Here is a 24,962-nt window from a genome sequence, read left to right as displayed (position 1 = left end):
ACGCCATAAAAGAACTCAAAGAAAACTACATTTGCGTTAGAGAAAACTAAATTGTAGTTGGAAAATAACGCACCATCAAACAAGTCTTCAAAACTATTTCTACAGATCCAAAAACATCGCGATTCTAAGAACTATTTAAATAAAGTTAAGTTAGCAGCGTTACTGCTCAAACAAGACTTATAGACAGCAAAGTTGTTGAACTTGAAACTTCAGAAGAGGAATTCCTCCTTTGCCAGATGCGGGCCAAACACTCGGCGAAGAACAAGCATGTTATGCTCTGGGTCGTTACACATCGCTTGTAAACAACCGCACAATGAGACCGACGTCTGTAAGGCTCGTCAAATTTCAAACACTACTTCTACTTCCTCCACAAATTTCAGAACCACGCCTGTGATCAAAGCGTCTAGAAAAGCCAGAAGGAGACCAAAGTAGGAAGGCGAGATTTGCACAATAACATTGCGCAGCAGAAGTATTAAAACGAAACTTTGTACACCAACGAGGAACACTCTCATTTGTCAGCACGGTGGTGATATATGCACCGTCAAGCCCTGTTTGCCACTTGAAACACTGTTAACAGCGAAGTTTATGATAAACTGGCTTTTATAAAACCATTTCTGGTTTAAACCTGTGCATGAACACAATTCACTATTACAATTTCCTTTTGTGTTGGTCCTCTCATGATAAGCCCATCTGGGCCCCTCCTGGCTACGCCCCTGCCTTTGGGGTAATATAAATAAGTTTAATCAGCTCAACACAGAATCTAAACGGAAAGCTAAGAAATTACAGAAATACTATTTTGCTCAATAGTTTAGATGATACAATCGATTTTAGTTTAAATATAGGCCTACTTTTAAAATTGTTGTAACCTCTTTTTAACCCTAACAGCCCAGTGTAGCCGTATAGGAACATTACTTACGGGTTGTGTAGTAACCTCACTTTACAATCTGGGTTTTAAAAGGGTTAAGAACCTTTTTTTAAAGAGAGGATAAAATACCTTATTATTCCACAAAGAGTGGTAGGTATTTGAGACAGAATTCAGAGCTATCCCATGATTTCGCACAAAAGAAACTGTTGAAAATAAGGAATTTTCTACAACATGTAGGCGAACGTGAAAGATGGCTGAATTTGCAAGACTAAAATTTGGACCAGAGAATTGTTATTGAAACGTTAAATTTTTAAATCACATAACATAAAAAAAAATTCCAAGTTCCAAATCATTAAAAACACGTATAGGCTACTATTCCCTGAAGCTACGTGCACATACTGCAATTTATCACATATTTATTTTCTGCCACTTTTATTTGAACCTGGTTACAAAATTAGCATCTATATTTCCAGCTTTGAATTCGTGTAATTCGTCGTGAATCGTGGAGCGATTCTGTTTTTTTTTTTTATTTTTTTTTTATTTTTTATTTTATTTTTTTTTTTTTTATTCATAGAAGTCGTCTTAAAGAACGTGAACATTTGCTAAGGCGTTACTACTTGCGGTCTCGACCGTACATACCAAGGGATGTTTTCCAACAATGAACTTTTGTTGACCTCAACAACTGTGTCCGACACTTCCACAGCCTTAATCTGACAATTAAATCTGCAAAATGCAAATTTTTGAATTTCACCCCGCGGCCAATGGGCTTTGAGTGTGGACCTGCCTTGGAATATACCTTGATCGAGATTCGACATGGAATGTTCACATTGATTCAGTCGTTCAAAATTAGCATCTGGTGTTTATGTTTTGAGTAAAATACTGCCCAAATCAGGTACTGGTGGCGGCGTATTACGGCCTGATCTACCCACATCTTTCCTACGGAGTGGTTTTGTGAAGAGGAATGTTCAAACAATCAAATTTTGAGAGTTGCCAAGCTAAAAAAAAGAAAGCGTTCAGAAAAATCGCCAAGGTAAACTTAAGAAAGTCGAGCCGACCAGCTTTAAAAAAATGCATCTGTCGATTCTGCCATGTCATTACATCTACGAAGCAGTTTTATTCTGTGTGTCAAAATGTGCCGTGACTAGACGCCGAGAGTACAAGGATATGAAACGAGAGGCAGATACGACTACTTAACTGAGCGACACAGAACGGTAGTTTATGAACACCTGCCTTCGCAGGCAGGTGTCCGTTTCATCAACAGATTGCCCGATTCAATGACAAAGGCGTTAAAAGGCTTTTAAGGCATTTTATAGAGTCGACGAGTACTTCGATTATATTTGGAAGACTCCAGTCTAGAAGACTGACACGGCGTTGGTGATGGCGAGAATTGGTATGTCTGAATGTAGTATTGTGAACTAATGTAAAACTTATATATTTACCCGGTGTGACTTTGACTTTACTGTAAACATGAGCTGATCTCTACACTAGCGTCCCACATTTGGCACCACTATCTGAACTGTTAATGACGAGCGATGAATCAATGTGTTGCCTCACTCAGAGCGTAATAGCGAGCGAGCGAGATAAGGCGACAGAGGGGGTCACTCAGATCTGACCACGTGACTCGCGTTATAGCCCAATAACTGTTATTGTTTCATCAACTCGTGGTCATCACTGGCTTTCCCGCAGAATGTGCAGTACGGTGTTCCGCAAATCTCGGACGTTCTGAGGAAACAACATGAATTACAACACAGGGTACCCGCAAATTACTCTATCAGTTTCATACTTCGACATTTGGGTTATTGTGTCAACATCAGTTCACAATTCACACATGGTTACCAATTTATATTTTGGCACAAGTGACGTTAACCTAACTAACTTACCACTTATAAGCAATAAATATATATCCACTGGTTTGTTCAATAGCGTATCAGTTTTATTGTAAAATTTTACAAACCCTTACATAGTCGGAGAAAATAGGATTAAATAAAATATAACCAAAAAAGTCCATTTGTAAAGCATCGGTGCAGTGATTTAAAAAAATCGTAAGGGAGTCCGTTTATTATAACCATTTAAAAACAATTATTGGTTCTTTGTGTCAGAACTTAGTAAAAAAGAAGCCTGATATGTTGTCTGTTTTAAACGAGTTTTTTATATTTGGTATTATTACAGGTTTAACACTGTTATATGAAATTTGACGGTAAAATGACTGCCATTTTGAAACTAGTGGATTTATTCCATTTTTGAACTACGTTAGATCTTCGCCAAGTGAAGTAGAAATGACCGCACCACATCACAGAATACTATTGGGCGGTATTTTATGCCTTGTGACATTGATGTCACCCATAAATACTATGTATAAATACGTATGAATTTGCATAGTGTTTCCTGTAGATTTAGTCTTACAAAATCAAATTTTACAAGATTTGCATAGAGGAATCAAGATTTTGAAACCAAACCTTCAGTATTTGTACATGATGTTCCTCTCCAGGAAATAGAATCCACAAAATTCCTTGGAACGTACCTAGATCGGGATCTGATTTGGGAAAATCACGTCGATCACGTTCTTGCAAAAATTGCTCCAGGTATTTTTGCTCTTGGCATAGTATTGCTTCATCAGAATATTGAAAATTTCCAACCTATCTTCATCTAGAATATGGAATCAGACCCTGGGGTAGCTGCAAAATACAAGTTCTAACGGGTCTTCAGATTCCAAAAAAGAGCCGCGAAATTGATTTTGGATTTGAGTGCCAGAGAGTCGTGCAGAGGTGCCTTTAGGGACCTCGGATTACGGACTTGCCCTGTCTCTATTTTCTCGAGGATATCCTTTACTCCGTGCCTTTTGGTTCTATGAGGGGATGTTCACCATCATGAAACAACTTTCGAGCCCGAAAAATGGATCAGAAATTTGTCTTTTCAAGTCAGACTAATCAACAAGTCCTCCTGAAGGTATCAAACAGAAATATGAAAAAAATCAAATCTTAGTTGAAAACCATTTTGGTGTCAAAGGTATTTTACTCTGTTGGCGAGTTTATGATGAATCGCTGGGACAATTAAGAGCACATTCACAAAGACGTATTGCCGGACCTGTAAACTGTAAGAGAGAAGTGTGGATAATGCTATGCATATTTGAGTGGGTGGATTGTGATACAATAATTACACTGTCTTGTCACAACAAACGACATTATTGTCATTAGACTTTACAGGACAAATTTACAGACTATCGCGTCATCAAGGCACGCGTCCATTGTTATCGTAAGATAAATTCATTGGTTACCACAATTGCTGTCTAACTCAATTCCAAGATTCCGGCATTAACAAACAACACGACTGTCTAGTATCTACACTACTAAATGAAACAATATGTGAAACAGTTTTTCACAGTATATTGAATGGGCATGAACAAACCGCCTACTGACCCGCCAGCCGTGTAAAGAGAATATTGCAGCTTTCACATTAACTGCCTTTATTCCGCGCTTCACTGAATCGTACGTCCGATTAAACAAATTTCATTTCCAACTGTAAAATTGCAGTCTCCATGTGGAAGTGAAGGGTCAGTCGGGCCGTTAAACGCCGTTGTTTATGTGCAGGCAGAGATTCACTTTAATGCACGGACGATTAAACCATCAGTGCCGTGTTTAATGGATAGACCTATATAACACGCATGCATTTTGTTTAAAGACACACTTGTGCCTGTACGACCAACTTGCATTGTGCAAACTACACTGTATCGAATAATTGTTTTGAATCTGCACATATCACAGAATCTCGGACATCAAAACATATGTTATTTTTCGTATTGTATTATTGTACAAATGCGATACCAGTTTTAACACTGCCGGCAAGAAAAAAGGAAATAAAGTAAGTTAGGAAAAAGGTGGTTCGATGCTGAGCCCTTTGAATTCTTCCAAAGAGTGATCCACAAATCGTCTAGCTCTATAGTACTATCAAATAGTGACTGCGGCTGTAGTTTGACACCAAAACACGAAAACCTCCCACACACACAAGTGCAGGGAATAGGACTGACCGCATTTCCACCCTATCGGTTACCTAATGCGATTTCCAAATCAAACCAGATTAGGGGGTAGGAACCGCTTCCTATCGAGATCCATGACGAAGAATTAGGGCAATAATCTCAAAGTCATGTTCTCACGGAAAAAAGGGGAGGCCAGCTCTGAATCAGCCTCTCCAGTCAAAGCAGGCAGGGGGTGGCACACTCTTGTTGAGGCTTGCAAGAACCTGTGATACTTAGGGAACGAACCCCACCAACTCCAACAGTCATCTCCCTCAATAGGCTAGACCTACCGAATTATCCTTGCACCCCTCACTCTCAACATTTGCAGTTAGTGATGTGCCGCTCCTGGACATCCACAAGGTTGATCAGATTAAAGTGACACATCGGTTTTTCCTGTACCCAGTGGTAGGTACAACTGGAAAGTATAAACCAGCCAGAAGTGATCCCTGCTGGGTTCCATGGGTGACTAGTATACATATATTTTAAACATCGTGACAAGAACATTGATACGTACAACGTTACTAAACTGAAATTGTAACATAGTATTGCCATGTCATGGGTCTCTAGGACAGTACTGAGTAATCCGGGCTGGCAAACTGCAGGTGGAGGGCTGGCAAACTGCAGGTGGAGGGCTGGCAAACTGCAGGTGGAGGGCTGGCAAACTGCAGGTGGAGGGCTGGCAAACTGCAGGTGGAGGGCTGGCAAACTGCAGGTGGAGGGCTGGCAAACTGCAGGTGGAGGGCTGGCAAACTGCAGGTGGAGGGCTGGCAAACTGCAGGTGGAGGGCTGGCAAACTGCAGGTGGAGGGCTGGCAAACTGCAGGTGGAGGGCTTACACCGTGAATAGATTATATACGTATATAAGACGGCCCTTTAATTCGGGGAGATACAGTAGTGGAGATACAGCAATGCCATCTTGTACATCTGGAGATAACCAAGTCTCTCGCGGAGATTCGTCTACGTCAACATCTATATATAAAATAAACTCGTAGCTTATGGTGGCCGCCATAGTGTGTAAGTCAACGTGAAGGTACAATGTGATGTCGTCCAGGAGGTATACAGCAATATCCAACTGATCTGACTATAGGATGCGTACCACATGCTCTACAAGAATAATGTGCTGTAGGTTCGTTCAACGTCGAGCCCATACTCCTTCCTACCTCTGAAGGCTATCCTGAACACTATCGAATGAGCTGTCAAGTCCAACCTTTGTAACAATGGGAAAATCCACCACCACCAGATTTCACCATGTTTGTCCAAATCAGTAGTTTCGAACGCCAAAAAAGGATCAAATCTCAAGTTTACGTACTGATGGAGTCAAAGTTCCTTGAAAATATGACGTTGGTCTATCACACTATCTCCTTATATTTGAATGTACACAAAACATACGATATTACCAATTATTCGATTTCACCGAAATTTTTTCACCGTCTCCGACAACAAATCGATTGATGATGAATATAAATTACTGTTTTACTAGATTACATTATTCGCATATGGACAACCTCATATTCCTTTTTGCGCATACATTTTCAGCGACCTTATCGTACTGTCCAAAGTCTACCGTTATTGCGATGTACCGTATTCCACTTCCACGAGCCACCTCGGTGTCGGTTAAGCCAAAATTTATCCACGCTAGGTGATGGAGCACGATATTTAGAAGTAATTTTCAACTCTGTTCTGTATGTCTAAATGTGCCATGACAACTGGCCAAGACATTCATCCATTCTTATGAGACCAGAAGCAGGGAGGGGAAGCTGCCGAACTGGTAAACACAGAAGGTAGTTTATGAACATCTGCCTTTTGGGCAGGTGTTCACGTCAACAAGCTACCCACTGGGATAAAGAATGCCGCAGCACACAATGTGGTAAAAACTAGTTTGAACGTTTTGGCATTTTACTGGGAGATCAATCACCCAATCAGGAGATTGTCTTCGCGCTGTAGATGGATAATTGACAAAGTCAGTAAGATGCATCAATGTTGAATTATAGTTTGAGTGTGATCCTGATCTGGTGATAATGTACAAAATGTAAATTGATAATTCAGCTCTGTACTCTAATAATTGATTTTGCTGTACATGTAAATCGTGTCTCCGCAACAAACACCGATTGGTTGATTGAGGTCGAGTCCTTATCTATCAATTACACATTTCTTCACAACTATAGATTTTCACCCTCGAGTGCCGTGGGTTACATACGTTAACGTAGGAAAGCATTTTATACCGGGAAACTGTTAAAAATAGAATGGCGTCCGGATAATAACAACGTACCATTATTAGTTTTCTAGATATAAAAACTACAACTACTATAACTTTAAATACTACGTTATTGGGTTTGACATTTTGATTTTGAATTATTTGACAGTTTATACAGTCATAACGCATTAACGCCACAACAGAAAAAAATCTGCCAATAAAGAGAAATCTAGAGAAATAGGGAAACAGCGAAACATCGTTTGGAATCTTATTTGTCAGATTTCATATGGCGACAGCATCAGTTCAAAGAAAATAAACACAGTTTTGAATCTATCTTGAATTCTTTATTGGTGCATTTTCCATCTAAATCGTAACGAATTATTCGCTTTAAATACAGTTTTTTCGACTTATAAAGTGTTAAATAAAGTGATTTGATGTTAAATAAAGTGTTGTATATTATATTTTGTCGCCAATATTCAGGTTTATTAGCGAAAACCTTTAGAGCGTGTATTCGGTAAAAATAAAAGGGTTTGACAGAAAATACTATGAACTTTTACCCCTGGCAACTTAAAAAACTCTCTTTTCATTTTCTAAAAGCATATTCTAATAAGACAGAATACAAAATAAGCGGTAAATAAATGCTAAGAAGGCCGTAAAGCAATTCCAGCACGTTTCGTATAACACCGGGGAGGGCTCCGAGATACTTAAAATGGTTAATAATTTAGAAAAATAAAAAAATCACTGCAGCCTACTACGATTAGATGAATGTCATGCTGGCTTCTGGCGGGTAAGCCAAAGAACTTACCGCCGCACCTGGCGACGGCGACGACCGGATTAGGGCAAATTAAACAAAACTCCCAGGAGGAGGACGAGCTCGAGGTTAAAGACCGCGTGAGAGCAGCGAGCTGAGCGTGCGGTGGATGGCCGCTCGTACACCGCACTGTGGCCACGGAACAGAACCAGTCCCAGCCGAACATTATTCTACAATAAAATACGGCAGTTGACCGACCTCTAGGGCGAGAAACACCTACTGTACACAAAACATTGCAACCCCATCGTCCGACTTCCAAACGTCAAATACCGTATCATTTTGGTTTCATAAGGCGTTTTGGGAGCTTGAATGCCGACGTACTCTATTCTATAAAGCAGACAGTAGAGGTGAAGCAACATAGACTTGTGCTTTATTTTACTTGCAACTTCTCCGTTGTGTTGCTGAACCTAAACACAGGTGTTATAAATTTGTTAATCTTTTTAATGGGCACGATGCACCCTTATGCAATCTGATGATAATAGCTGTTCCTTCAAAACTTGAAATACAACACACGGACTGTTGAAAAATATTTTCAAAAAACGGGCAACAACGTTTTATATAAGGAAGAAGGACATCGAAAAATTATTTTATTTTTGAGCCACCAGAAGACATTAAGAAATCATTCATGATTTTCGAACACGCTTTAAGGATAAAGCAATAGTTAAGGATGAGATTTCATAATGTATCTCCAAGACAATGGACGAAATACAGTGGTTACTTCAAGTTTTAAATTAATTTGTCACGTTTGACATTGACAAATGCCATTTTAATTTCAATTTCGTGAAAAAAAACCACACAAATACAAAAAACAAGTGATGTAATTCATACTTGTATTGCCTGCCACTGAAGGATTTAAGAGTATTACACAATCGTTCTGTACCAATAATATAGAACACTTCTTGCTTTTTTCCACATTTGTGAGTACTTGGTGGGGTGGTTTGCGTCTATCTAAATTGATGCTTTCTTAGCCGGCCCACAGTTAAGTATACTGGATTCTTTACACTGGAAGGTTTGCACAATAAATATTTTGAAACTATTCCAATATTATAGTTCACACCCGTACTTGAAGGGGTGCATTGTACCCGGTGGGCTACTCACTTTCCGTAGAGGCCGCGGGGGCGGTCGTTTGTCTGTGAAGGCCAACCATGCCTTGGACGTCCTGGAGGAGCATATAGTGGTCCAGGGGGACGGGGGGGCCGGAGCACTGGGGGGCGGCAGGATGTACAACATGCCACTCACGCACACACGATCGCCACAACAGCACGACTCCAGTCGGCTCTCCGTGAGCCGAGCGCCACTCTACTGACACTGACACTGCCGCAGCGAGACATCGAGGCGACAGCGACAGTAGCACTCCTGGCGGCGGCCCTTCGCACTACACCGTCACCATGGCAACCGGCCACAACAATGCGATCGACAGCGGCTACTGGCACTGGTGTCACATTTTCAATCGTGCCCGTCATTTATTACCTGCGCTTACGTCATAATAACGCTCGAGACCTACAAGAAAAAATTCGTGGAAACGCAACTAACGAATAATAAATAAATCCGACAATTTGGAAAAATTGTAGGCTGGAGCGGCAAATCTTACGAAAAACAAATAACAGGGTGCCATTATGATCCCATGTTTTCCATTAAGACTAAGTTCCAAATATCACAACAATACACGAGTATATCGGTATATTTTACACAATGAGGGACAAATATTGGAAAAGGTGAGGAAATGGGTGTGGACACAGGAAATTGTAGGTTTTGAGAGCGGAAAGTTGCAGATAACTTCATAATTTATCCCGAAACTCCATGCTTCTTGTAATGAAGACACGAAAGGAGATAATTGATTTCAAGCAGTTTGGTCTTTCCAATTGACCACGGCCAGTGCTTTAGAACAGCGGTAGTTAGAAAGTAATGACGGTATGTACATAGTGTGAAATTTTTGACGGAAAATAATGCAGTTTAAGTGAATGGTACAGGAATTTCATCTAAGGATCGATTGAAGTAAAGCCTACTTGTGGAAGAGTTAAACCGCCGACAATTATTACGTACAAAACCGGCAGACAGCAGTTCTACAAGTGCTATTGGCTTCCAAAACCAAGTTAATTGTATCCACAGAAAGCAAACTGCATGTCGTGGAGGTAACGAGATACGGATTGAATGTATTCCTTGGTACCACTGACTGGAACTCCTACTACTTGTAACCACAGAAAGCAAACTGCATGTCGTGGAGGTAACGAGATACGGATTGAATGTATTCCTTGGTACCACTGACTGGAACTCCTACTACTTGTAACCACAGAAACCTAACTGCAATACCGTGGAGATAACGAGATACTGATTCAGTTTACTCCTATACTCCTATAAGAAATACGAGTTATATTTGTATTTAATATTATTCATTAAAAAATACGAGCCTTTTGACATTTTAACTATCAATACAAAATCAGAAAATGCAACACTGCTTCGAACTTATGATGTTTTCTGTTTATTTCAAATCATCTTGTGAATCAAATCTTCATATCTTCCAGTGAATTTGAATCATGGATTTTTAACTACAAGCCTAAGAGCAAAGCTCAGCGTTTAAAAATCTTTTGAGGCGACTAAGCGTGGACTAGGAAAAGTTTAAGAACTAGAAAAATGCTCAGTCGAGACTGATTTTGCAGAATTGTTCCAGTGTGCATTGGCAACGTCTTTTAACTGATCATTTATTTGTATGATAAAAGTCCTTGAAAAAAGGTGAGCCAAAATTGGCAGACTCAACCCCGCATCCTGATTTACTGCCATATTACTCCTACAGAGACGATAACCTTTGAGACTCTTGGTGATCTGAATTTTTAATTTACTTTATACTAATAATTAGTGATAGTTTTGTTAAGTACATGTTTACGAGATCAAGTGCATGGAGCGGACACATATCTGTTGTGATTTCTGACTTTACACGCTTTGCTATATCTTATTTTATAGCCTAGTTTGTACTAATGTGTCATATTAGATGAAGGAAACAGGATTTTTTAACACTACGTTTCGAGATCTGCAATCTGATCTCTTCTTCAGGTAAATAACTAACCTAACACATAATTACAAACCAGACCAAAATAAACAAATCATACCAGAGCGTTGTGACACGCCTAAGTCAGGAATCACAACCACCATGTTGTGTGTCAATTTCACTGACTCTAAAACATGCGTTTAATAAAAAACCAAACACAACACTAATTATTAAAACTGAACTACAGAATACAGGTCACAATACGTCTGCATTCGTCTACCAACCACCTACGACTGACCAAAGTCCAATAGCAAATAGCGATCGTCATGGCAGAAACAATATGGCGGCAATGAAAAAGAAGGGTGGACAGGAATGGGCCCTTTTTAATTATTGGCTCATGCTAGAACTCACACTAGTTATTCACTTAAACGATGGTAAAGGTCCGGAAACCATCCTTTCACCTTAGCCCTATACAAATTTTTGAAAAGGAAGAGTGAACAATTAGTTTCTTCTTAAGCGAGATTTCGAAACAAACTCTTGGATTTTGGACTATGGTCCAAAAATGGCCTTGACCATTCTTGGAACTCAAGTTGGATAAGGTTTCCCGTGACTACGTTGGAGCCTCGCTGGTGACTGAAGATGGAAGGCCAAGCCGCGCCTTGCCGAGGACTACTTGAAGACGCACTCTGGGTGAACTGGAGGGGCACACATCAGGGTCGGTCCACATCTGCCAATTTGCCAATTGAGTCTAACAGTCAATTGACGTAGGTCTAATTGTGCGAGTCGACGTCCTCTGGAGATGACTTCTGCAGGACACCGACTCTAGATGTACTGCGGATGGAAGGAATGAAGAATACGGTGGGGGGGGGGCACTGGATTTTGTAGAATCCCTCCACTAACTTCAATTTTGGTGAATACCGTGCGTTTTTTTTTAAATCACCACGAAGTAGTCGCTCTTGTTGACAAATCCGATCTTTCTTTTAAGCCATCTCTTATCAACCTTGAGACTCCTCTTGTTGACAAATCCGATCTTTCTTTTAAGCCATCTCTTATCAACCTTGAGACTCCAAACTGGGGAAAGAGAGGGAGTATAGAAGTAATTCCCAAAGTATGAGAGAGCTGTTGAAAAGCAGACGACACAATAGAGAATATAATTAACAAATTGAAAATTCCAAATTGGAAATGTAGACGACAAGTTGGAACAAATGTGTCAAGAACTGATTATCCTTAGTCCTTGGAGGATTTTCAAAAGTTAAGGTACAAGAATACACATAAAAAAGACTAATGGTGGTAAAGGAACCATGGATTGTACATCCACATATTACAGGAAGTAAACCCTTGCAACACATACCTGTATAGTACTTTGTGTTCCTATGACATAATGAAAATCACGAATTGTACAGATCAAAATAAAATTAGTTAGTTATACAGAGTCAATTTAGTCAAGCGACCAACCCGAAACTTGCAGATAAAGCTGACTGAACATCATCAATAACGCAAATAGTCACTGTTCGACCTTTTAATTAAAATTATATAAAATATGTTACCCTAAAGACTTGACATTGGAAATTGATTATTCATATTAATATAGAGTTTATGAGCTAGGTAGTGCGTTGGTGGTTGAAACAGTTTCAGTTATAATGACGATAAATAAACCAATAACGATTATTGTGTAGTCCGATTGTCGTCGAAAACATTGTCTACATTATATATTAATATGTACACATATGTATTTACAAACAGCTGCCACAATGTGAATATTAGTTCCTTAAAATAACGATACAGAAGTGTATCTTTGTTACGAAACAAAGAATCGTAACGCAACAAAGGATCTAATTTTATACGCAGTCCCAAGGCTACAATGATGAATACAAACAATGACCGAACACGGGCGTAATATTCTAATTCCTCTTTAATTAAACAATTTCGTTCGAAGTTCTAAAAACAAAAATATATTTACGAGAGATTCGATTCAACCACTTTAAACGACGATCAAATACTATGCCAAGATATTTATATCATTCAACTTTGCCAACCCCATGCCAAACACGTTGTATCGAAGCAGCCCTCATCGTTATATATTATTAAATCTTAATCTTGTAGAGTGCATGACCTCTTTGAGTGAAAATTACAAGATATTGGCATAAAGTTGGGTTCTGTTACATTTTATGATCAAATCATTTGAGCGACTTCAAAGATTGTGTCTCCAATGTTCAGAGAACTGTATTGTTGTCTCTGGCTGGCTTGGCTAAAGTTACTAAAATCCAAAAATAGTTAATAAAAAATAACAATAATGCATTCATTTGTATAAATTAGAAACGCTCAACAAAATAAAACAGATTTAGTACAGTCCTTAATTTTCAAAGTACGAGGTGACTCATAAATTATCTGAATTTGAAAAAAAACCGACATTGGAATAATCTTTTAAACGCAATATTTATATCAAAAAATGTCATTACTCGAAATTCAAGCAGTGTCAAAAAACTTTATAACCAATCATTAAAAGAGGACACATAGCGGACGAAGAAGAGGATAAAAATATCTTACAGCTATTAAAGCTGAATCGAAGCTGGCTCTTTAAAGGGCTTTAAAGGTCAAGTGCTTAACTGCAAACTTAAGTACCCTCTTGGCCTATATCGTCTGATACATTACTTTTAACCAGACCCTTGCCTCTCTCTCATTTTGCAAACTCCACACGAAAGCAAAATTATATTATAAAATTGGCATTAAATATTCCAAAAAAGCAAGTGAATCCATTTGAATCGTAATCTTTACCGAATGTACTCAAAGAACTAAACATTTGAAGTGTTCACCCCGCACTTATTGCTGAATTATTCCAATCATTTTTAAGTCGTCTCCAGACCTATCTTTATTCGGAATTACAGTATTAAAGTCCAAAGAAGACATTTTCAAAATGTAAGAATATGTTAAGGTGAGATACAGCTATTTTCTCACACGTTTATTATCTTTGCGGTAAAATCGAGCTTTAAGGTGATGAAGTCGATTTTGGGCTTGGAAAGTAATTTTATAATGTCAAATAAATAACCTTTTAATATAACTGCCCTAGATACAGAAAATGTATAAATTGTGATCACTTCAAAAGAAATTACAGGCACTCGAAGTTTAAAATTTAGGCAATTTTCTAATCAGACCTTTAATAACTCAGGGACTTAAAGAAAATTAAATATAATTTTAGAAACATGACCTGATTTTACACATTTTTCTCAAAGACATTTTTTCTTAATTATTCATCTAGACATAAAAAATATCGCCACTGTATAAAGCTATACGCCACGTAGCCTACGTACTGTAAAAACTTCACATTTTTACCTTCAGCCGTTTTTAATTGTGGCTGATTATAAAATAGGCTAAAACCTCTACTTCAAATTCCTGTAATTTCTCGTGAAGTAATCGCAAATTTTTTATATTAAAAGAGCTATGAATGTAATGTTATTTTCTAAACCCAAAATCGAATTGATTAGACAACCCAACATTTCTCAAAAGCTACAGATTAAGGAAATTTTAATAACAACGCCATATTTCAGCTAACAAAATGAAATATTGTAATTTTCACTGGACAGTGCTGCATTTACCGCACAGGTACTGCATAAACACGATGTGAAGTGAAAAACACACAATAACAAACGGACGCTACACCACGTGCCTGCCGCCAGCCCGCGTCAGTCGCTCGTTAAAATCCTAACATAAAACATATTATGTCGGCACTTAAAAGGAAACTGGCGACATGAATTGTTGGGCGGTTTGTGGCGAAATGCCCCTAGTTCCTAGAAATCGTAACTCTGATGACGGTGGGGCTCACATCATGGGTTCACTGTCCGGCCGTCAGTCTGTCTGCTTCATTGGTTGTGGAAAGGGGATTATCATATCATCCATCAAATCCCATTTTTTCCACTATGATCACAGTTAATGATGTACTGAGGAGTCATATTAATCAAATCCCTATTTTTCATCTATGGTCACAGTCAATGATGTAACGAAGAGTCATATTAATCAAATGCCAATTGTTCCTCTATGGCCACAATCAATGGTGTACTGAGGAGTCATATTAATCAAATGCCAATTGTTCCTCTATGGCCACAAACAATGGTGTACTGAGGAGTCATATTAATCAAATCCCAATTTTTTCCTCTGTGGTCACAGTTAACGGTGTATTGAGGAGTCATATTAATGAAATCCCAATGTTTCCTCTATGGTTACAGTTAATGGTGTACTGAGGAATCATATTAATGAAATACCAATGTTTCCTCTATAATTACAGTTAATGCTGTACTAAATATTCATATTTATCAACATCCAGTTTTTCGATTCACACCGTGTTATGGCACCCTTAACACAGTTAATTAAACATATGTTAAACCGAAACTACCACTAATACACATTCGCCTGTACAGGTGAGTTGAGGGGGCTGAGTTATTCTGTGATTGGCTTGAAGCTGACCCGCTTAACGACTATTTTATCAACATAGATGAGTATGGATTCATTAATTTATCACAGACTGCCACTTTTTTTGATAATTTGACACAATTTTTGTTATTTAATTTATATCCAAGGCTTTCCTTACTGCCGTTTGATAGTGATACAGAACTTTTTCTAGTATTTAAATGTTTGGTTTTGTAGCTATCTTACTTTGTGTCCGATACTGCTGCATCCTGATGTTTCCAGTGCATTATGTGTTCACTAACTCGTATATATATTAAACCTTTAGATACTCAAATTTCAACTGATCCATGTGGCCACAACTGTATGGAATTTAGTACACTACAAGCATTCACTCTTACAGTTCTTCAATATTGTCTTAGCTGACTTAAATACCGTCATATTAGACCTTTCTTAAACCCTGGTTATTTATATATAAGTTGGATATGTCGTCGACATACGAGTAAATATCCAATTCCTATAAGGACATAGTATACCTCGTTTATCGCCCATTCGTGTTTTAAACTAACTTTACCAAAGAGAAGCGTGTGTACAACTGCGTATACAGGGGAAACAATTTTCAATCAAATTAAAATAAATTTCCCATCTATATATATAAAAATGTTGTGTGTATGAAACGTTTGTGTGTATGTCCTTTATAAACTCAGAAACTATTTGACCGTTCGTTATGAAAATCTGTATGTTTATGTATTTTTACACGGGGAAGGTTTATATACTATGCCCATTGATGTAACTTACCACAAGACAGCGCTGCAAAATATAAAGGTTTTCAAAGCGCCTGCACATTATAAACTGCAACTACAAGACAGTCACGTATATTAAATTGCCAAACACTATTTGAAGGCGCTAATTTATTATGTATATTTGTCTTAAAAATAAATTTCTGGCTGAACTTAAAGCTTGAGTGTTAGACCACTTTTTAATAAAGTACATGTGCGTTGTACGTGTACAATGGCTATAGACATGGCTATACACTTCTGACAGATTTTCTTGATCGTGGCAACAAGGTCAAACTCTACATCGCAGTTGGAAATATAATTCACTTGAACCAGAAGCGTGTGAAGCCGCGGGAAACAGCTAGTTCAAAATAAATGTTATTGTAGTATTTATACAATGTACTACATAAATTAGAATATTCCTTAAAATATGAGAGGATGGTTATTTCCTTAAGTTTCCTTATGGTTATTAATCTGTAGTGGATGGGTATATTTAACACAACTTATGTTTTTTAAGTAAAATAATGACTTGTTTTACCAAGCGAAGTTAGGCCTAGAAGTCCTCTCTAACACTTAACCTGGAGACCAACGGCTTAGAGATGACTTCCGAACCACCACCGATGGCTGAGCAGGCGGGCTGCTTGCAAGGACAGGATCGCTCAGCGGTCACCCATCCAAGCAGCAGCCACGCTCGACGTTGCTTGATCTAGTTATCTTGCGATAACCGCCGTACCCGCTACACTGCGCCGTTGGGCAGTTAAAACGATGCTTACTGTTACTGTTCAAACGGTTTTGTCAAGTTACTTGTGTACCTTTCAAAAACATTTGTACTTTTCAAGATGTTTCATTCAAGAAACCATTTACAAAGATATGTACAAAAATGAACTCTTTGCGTAGACCTGACTCACATGTTGTACTTGACTTATCAATCTATTAGCCGAATAGGCCTACAGCCTGTTTCTAGGAAATTATGGACTTACATCCCGGGTTGAGCTGCAACTAAACTCGCGGACGGCAGTATAAATGTTAATATTGTAGGATCTCCGTGCGTTTTTTCACCTCCTTCAACTAGTTTCGGTTCCGAGAAGTGAAGCGGTAGGAAGCGGCCGTCACTGTCACTGGGGAAAGCGAACCACGGGCAGACGTCACTTACTTGCCGTACAAGGCGACCCGGTCCTGTCCGCAGTTCCTATATCGCCTTATATATCCTGCCTTAACTCTCCTCGACATGTCCTGGCCTGAGAGGTTCATCGTGACCACCGCTTGTACGAAACCTTCTTCAAGGAACTTGCGGACGTCTCTTTCCTCAGGTTCCCCCACATATTTATAAAACAATCCACGTCTTCTTCAGTCATCTCGACAACAAATTGTTGGTGGTGTAAACACACAGCAAGTAACATACATTTATGAGATGCAATGTTTATAACACAACAAGAACGTAGCCAGAAAGAAAGTTTTTGTTGGGGGGGGGGGGGTCCAGACAACTGATATTTTTTCGTAGTGGGCAGAGACTAAGGCCGCATGTTGTTCCTTAAAAAGTTCTTGGCCCGTTTCTTTGTTGAGAACGATCTTTCAGCAGTACATTATTTAAATAATAATAATAGTTTACTTAAAAAATAATTTGAATATTTTGGGGGGGGGGGTCCGGACCCCTTAGACGCCCTCGCTGACTACAACCCTGTAACACAAGTGTTTGCACATTATATAAATATGGTAGTTTGGGTGTGTTCAAAGTGAATATTGAGTCTAGTTCAGTTTCACTACGCTAAGTGCAGTATTTGAAATCTAACGTCATAGCCTTGACTCCTGGAATCTGCGGTCCACGTCCGTCCGAAGAGATACAATATGTCAACGACGAAGACGTTCAAAACGTACTCTTTGCGTGGTTTTGGTATCAGGGTTGCGTTGCTTTGAATCGACCATAGCTTCGGAATCGTGTCTAAAACATCGCAATGCCCTCATTTGTGAACCTGATGGGCCATTTATGACACTTCATCAGTGGGTGAACCAAACACAGCTGTAGTGTTGTCTGGGTGTCTCTGTTGGATGGCGAAATGGAAATAAACTCAACATTCGCGCAAGTCCGATTCCGAAAACACCTTACCTATGTATTATTATATCGTACACCTTTTCATTTCCCAGCGTATACTTCTTGTAAAATTTATCCTGATTATTGTTTTGAGATGTACTTTGTAAATGGAGACCACCCTACTATACTACTAGTAGGCGCGAGGCTCTGGCCAGTTGTCCTTTGCCTGACCTCCCCAGTCTTCGGGGTTGCTATCCACGCAAACACAAAGAAAACATTGTCGATGTCCTAAACATATAAAAAGTCTTTCCACGAAGGGCATTAAAGGAAGCAAGTGATCAATGTCTTGTTCTGTGATGAGATAACCTGATACTTTACTGGCATAGTTATTCCATAAAAGGTTCTAGGGTGTTCGAGGAACCATTCATCTAAGAGAAGAAAATGACCATTACTTTCTTACATGACAGGAGTGTCCAACACATTTAGGACCAACAACGTTGTCCCCCCCATCGTGGGGAATGAGTGATCCTTTGGACCTTTTCAGTGTACGAAACACCAGCCAAATTTCATTAATAAAATTTTACAACGTAATATGTCGTAGCCTAGGTTATAAATTTTTTGAGACGCAGTGGTGGATCCAGGAGAGGAACCATGGGGGCAATAGCCCTCCTCCGAGATTTTTATAAAATATGTTACTTTTTTATTTTAACCCCAAAAAGTTTAACTATATGAACTACTATACTTTAGTAGTTAAATTTTTTCCAAGTATTTTATTTTATTTGTATCGAAACGCAGAATTACCGGATACAGTAATAATTACTATACACTAAATCTTCAGTAGCTCCCTCCGAAAATCATGACGGGATCCGCCCTTAGTACAACGAAAATACACCGTAACTAATAGTAAAATATAGAGAATAATTGCTCGATATCTTGACATTATTGTGAACAATTCTACGAAGTAAAATGTCTCCACAGTAAATAACGACGGAAAATCTTCCAGAAATAAACAAGAGAAGACTTCGCGTAGTAAAAGTCTGAAGTTTCTTCGCTAGAATATCAGAGACTATTTTCCAATGGTATAAATCTACCGGGTACACAGAAGTTTACACTTTTTTTATCACAATGGACTGTTCCTTGACCTAATGTCAAAGTGAAGGCTTAATTAATTGCCTTACACTACAAGTCAACTAAATTTACGAAAATATGATTCTGTTCATATACTTACAACTTTTAAAAACAAATAATACACAGAGAAATCTAAATCGTGACGATAAAATTGTAACGAATTCAAACAAAAAAAAAAAATAATAACACAGTGTACTCAATAATTGGTGAGCTTAGCGAACGCAACAGTCAAACGTCGTTGCGAAACTCTGCATTGTATATTAAAAATATTAAGTTGGTAAACGAAAATAATGGTGGCATTGGATCTACTAATTATTGTATCAAATATTTCTCTGATATCGAAGTCTAGCAGTATGCTCAGGATAGGATAAATGACGTACACAGTACATTTTTCAGTCTTGCTATTTTGCTGCCGTTTGAGTAGTTTGTTTACATTCTTATTCAAAAGTCCCATACCAGTGTTTCAAACAGTGAAAGACAGGGATACAAAGTGTTTGGTTTACAAATCCAGTTTTATTAATATGTACATAATTTGAACACGGCTTCGAACTTTGCTGATGTTAAATTTGTTATAGTCTAAGCATTTCCATACAATTTGATAAAAAAATGCTATTGCTAATTTAATGTACTGTACAAAATAAAACTACAAACTTTACTAAATTTACATTAACTCTGTAAACATAGTAGTGTCACCCACAAAAACAAAGAAGAGAATGTTTACATTATATATATATATATATATATATATATATATATATATATATATATATATATATATAAAATATACAAAATAAAATCAACACAATTTTTGACATACGATAAAAATATACCACATATAGGAATAGGGGTATACAACGAAACAAATATTTGTAACCATATTTTCGAATACGAGTCTATCATTTCAGAACTGATGAGACTTTACGATTCCCAGAACGGACTTCCAGACCCCGCGCTGGACAGAGGAAGTGCAGACGAGGGCGCCTGGAATGCGCGCGACGCAATAGCCATACACAGGCGCGGCGGGCGGCGCCGGATGAGCAGTGAAGGAACTTGCCGTAACGAAGTGTCTGGCGCCGTATCAGCGCGCCGCGACATAACGACAGTAAACCGAAGACGATGTTAACGTCTATAAATTCTAGACGTCTAACCGAGACTGTTAACCAGCCATAATAGTTCGTTAGTTGTGCGTTAAATCGAATTAAATATTGATACAGTATCGATAATTCGAACGTCAATCGGATATTAGATGACTCGAATTGTTTCTGGACTATCAACTAGCACTAATTATTAGTAATTTCACACCTACAACTGGAATATTTAAAAGTAAAATGTTTTGATAAAGCGGAGTTTACAATTTTTGGACGAGTATGATGTAAGTGTCCAATCGATGATATGTGTTTACGTGGAAGTTGTAAATGGTGGCCTGCTTGGTGATGGGAAAATCGGATAGTATTCGAATACAGTCCGGGTATTCACATATTCGAATACCTCAAAATGAATTCGAATACTTTTGAAATGAATACAATTTCTCTGAAAGAATCGAATTCAAACCCGCAGTATTCATTCGTTTGGACTATTAGTATTCAAATAAAATATTCAAGAGCTGTATTCGTATTCATATGCAAGACGTATTCATTGCAGAGTTTTAGATGAATATAATATGTATATGTATATATCTGTACTATGAAAAAAATAATTAAGGGGAGGTTCATAATTTTCAATAAGTAATTAAAAATTTAAAAACTTGACAAAATGTATAATTGTGCAAATATTCAATTAATAAATACATTTGTAAACAATAAAGACAAAAATGAATTTTTATTCATGTTAATATTTTTTTCTGAAGTTCATAAATCATGGACATGTTATGATAAGTATGATCATGGATAAGTATGACATGTTTGTAGGAGGCACAAAAAGACTAAGGATTTTCCCACCTTTTTTGGCAGGACAATCCTAAATAACCAAGAAACAATGAATTACAGGAAGGAAGTAAGACAAGTCTAGACTTGTCTGTTAGAAATACTCAACGCAGATAGAGTATTCGAGTATTAGGGTTCTTTTGAATACATCGTATTCGATACTCCTATCACTAGGCCTGCAGTTGAACGTTTCGCAACAAGAAACTTTCATGTTCAGACAAGTCCTATGCTCCCTCCCCTCCTCCACCGCATTCCCTTGCTTTGCTTCCTCTGTGATAGTGCGGTCACGGTCTGACGCAATGGTCAGTGCGGTTTTACGTGTGGTCTGTAGCTTGTACAATACTGTATTACTGTGGAGTTGTATTCATCCATGCGTATTGCGCGAGATGTTATAGATAAGAATAGAGTGAAATTTGTTTCCCAGAATGCTGTTCGAGCAATGACAGATTCATGAAAAGGCCACCCTTAAATTTTTAAAATAACTTTTAAAACTTTATGATACAGGAGATAAAGAATAGGGAAATAAGAAGGAGTTTGAATCCAACTGAGTATTCGATAAATAATTTTGAAAAATCGAGAGATTTGCAAAAAATTGTGATTGCATAAGATAGTGGTTTTGATAAGACTGACATATGTACATGTATACTGGAAACAGGGTTAGGGCAAAAACATTTCCTTTGAAAGTCCTGTGATTCATAAAAATACATCTGAGTTCTTTGATCATCAAAATTTAATGTTTCTAACGGTTGGCTACAACAGTTATGTGGGAAGAATTTCTGTGTCAATTTAGCAGTGTGTAATGAGTAAACAAATAAATGAACTTCCAAAACTAACCGAATGTTAAGACTCCTGAAAATATTTATAAATCATACGAAGCAATTTTTTTATATGCAGTGGATGGATAAATAGAAAAGTGTGGTTAACTGGGAAACTATCTATATTGGAGAAGTACCCAACCAACTGACTATACCTCAATCAAGGAGACATGGATGACATCAAATGTTTTTGGATATTAGCTGAAAACTTCATGAAGAATGAATGAATGAATAAGTTTATTTCCATCAAGATTTTACCAAGTTGTTACATATTAATATCAAATACAACTTTTAAAGTGCAACCTCCGGATCGAGCCTTTATTGAAAAGTGTATAATAATGCCTTGTACAGAAAGAAGTTGTTGTGTATGGGTTTCTAAATAATCTAAAAAACAAGTATCCTCTGAGCTTCATAAGGATACTAACTAACAACAAATGGTACAATTTTTGTGCTATTACAATTCCCAACGGTTTCAAAGTTAGGGAAGGAATTTTGGAGGAGAGTAAGGTCAGCTAAAAGGAGTAAGGTTTTGGAGGTTTTGGTAGGCTGCTTCAGCTATGGAAAAACAACCACCAGGTTAAATTTAAGCAACACCAGTTCTCAACATACAAGAAGAAACTTGGATATTGAAGAATTTGTTGATTCAATGTAGAACTATTGATGCACACATCAGGGAGAACAATAACATCCTGAACAACATCTCCAGAACAAGAACAAAAAAAATTGGATGTCAATGATACTGTTGAGATTGCATCTACACTGAAAGTAGCGTTGCAGCTGACTTGCTTCGTCTTTTGTATGCTTTGATTAATGATCGGTTGCAGCCAAAATTTGATATAATACATATTTAATGAAATGTTGTAGATGGAGCTTGTATTGGTTACTGTTAACTTAATTACATTAAAACATAAAACCAATATTTAATACTTTTATTTTTTGTGAGGCCTTTCGATAGCAAGGCTATCTTCTTCAGACACATCACAAAAGTAAAAAAAAAAAAAAATAATAAAAGTATTAAATATTGGTTTTATGTTTTAATGTAATTAAGTTAAATATTTAATGAACTTCAGACCCATATAGCCAGAAACTAATGATGTTTTATCCTCAGTGACTTGAACATTGCACAGCATGTCTTTCTTCTCCCGTGAGATAGGAAAATGTTTAAAATAAGTTTAAAACTTCTCAAGAAATATATTCCTGCCATGAAGCTATACCATATATTAGTGTGTTCCCAACTAAATCCATTATTTGAATACTACAATGTCATCTGTCACAGTGGAACACAAGCTATTGAAAACAAGAGATCTGCATCAAAATTTGTACTGCAGGGGCCTGCTATGTCAGCATTTTTTGAATATGTTTTTAGTTGCTATTGTAAATTGCTGTACAAGGTACAGCATGTGTATGTTTCTTTTATATTGCCACCAACAAAGGTGAAACAAAGATGAGGAAGTATATGTACAAGAAAGGAATAAGCAATGAGTACTGATACAGTATTGACACTCTGGTTTAAATCACCCTGAGAGAGATGTGGATGAATTCAGTGATGTAACTAAGTTGGATGGGAGAAAGTATAAGGGGGTAAAACCCTCCCTAAAACCCTAAAAACTAAAAAAATATATGTATAACATCAATGAAACTTCTTTGAAATATTGAAATACAACAGTTGTATGTGTTACTTTGAATTAGGTGTATCTAATTTGCTAAAATTTCAACTTTTACCATGACCCCGGGTGTGGTGTGCTGTTCAATCAGACCCTACCATCCCCCCAAATCCAATTACTAGTTACGCCACTGGATGGCCACATTGAACTGTTCCTGTTATTGCCATCATTTATTAAGTTCATATGGCTGTCTCAGAGGAGTAATTTATGCACTCTGAGATGACTATATCAAGCACCAATCCACGATGAGGAGAAAATGTTATTGTCTCAACATTGTACTTTTGGGACAAATTTAGAAAATTGTTGACTGATTACCATGACTGATAACATGAATGAAAAACAACTGAGTAAGGGAAGGGGGTTGATGCAAAGAGTATCATAATAAATAACCGTGTTAATACACCTAACTGGAGGAATGAATAAACAGACCAGCTAATGCAAAGCTCCTGCAGTTCTGGTGGTCATTTCAATGCACCTAAAATATTAATATAGATTCTCACAGAACGCTTGAGTTGATAAGACAGAAACTACAAGAACTCTGCCCTCTGAGACAACAAAAACCCATGCCCAATGATCATGATCAATTAGAAGACAATGTTGTCAGCCTCACATTGTACTTGAATGGCAGAACCAGCTGAAATGACTACTTGCTATTTGCAGTTTGCAAACCACTCAACAGTAGCAATTCACTTTACCTGAGTGTTAACGACAAACAAGTTGCAGTCTCTTTTATAGACCATATCGAGTTTATGGTTTTCTTCTTCAATGTTGAAGAATTGCCTTGCGTTACAGTTCAATATGTATTGGATAAAGCGGCAGCCATCGTATAAAATTGCAACAAAACACGAAAAGGGATACAAGGAGAGGAAAGAACTCACAGGAAACACAAAGGCACTCACAATAATATTCTATTGTTTCCAATAAACTTCTATATAGGAATTTTTAGACAAGATAACCTATTCACGTAAAGCTCCCAAAGCTCATCTTATTTCCACCAACAAGATTGGCACTAGCCAAATCTTAAAAACAGGAATGATAAATGCAAGATTGGAGTGTCTAGGACACTATCAGGTTCGATAGTATGGAATAACACAGATTTGTATACTTTGGCAAAAGCTACCAAGACTGAACCGAAGCAGCAAATACAGAGCAAGACAAAAAGAGCATAAGATATTCTGACGCTCATGGGGTTTGAACAGTATCTATTTTATGTATTCCAAGTAAACGTCTCCTTCCATCTTTTTTAGTGTAGGCTCAACGATGAAGTCCATATCTATTCTCCAGAAGTAAACATCTAGAAAATAAACATGCTAGATGAACTTGGGAGGTACACCACCATGGTCTTCTTTACCGAGGCATACAAGAG

At 37.8% G+C, this 24,962-nt stretch overlaps 1 protein-coding gene across 2 annotated transcripts in view; it reads right to left on the bottom strand.

Annotated features, from left to right (window-relative positions):
* LOC124367465 (protein phosphatase Slingshot) overlaps nt 1-24,962 on the bottom strand; it is a 311,228-nt gene that overhangs the window by 281,078 nt on the left and 5,188 nt on the right. Inside the window, exon 1 of one of the 2 annotated variants that reach the window (XM_046824291.1) lies at nt 8,980-9,183. The exons of the other annotated variant lie outside the window; for it this stretch is intronic. Coding sequence (XP_046680247.1) covers nt 8,980-9,111 — 132 coding nt within the window. The 5' untranslated portion in view covers nt 9,112-9,183. Of the gene's footprint in view, nt 1-8,979; nt 9,184-24,962 lie in introns of those variants that run through there. 2 annotated transcript variants of the gene reach the window in all.

This window comes from Homalodisca vitripennis, chromosome 8, assembly GCF_021130785.1.
Source record: "Homalodisca vitripennis isolate AUS2020 chromosome 8, UT_GWSS_2.1, whole genome shotgun sequence".
Lineage (NCBI taxonomy): Eukaryota > Metazoa > Arthropoda > Insecta > Hemiptera > Cicadellidae > Homalodisca > Homalodisca vitripennis.
Note: the sequence above shows the minus strand (reverse complement) of the source record. Positions and strands in the feature narration are given on the sequence as shown.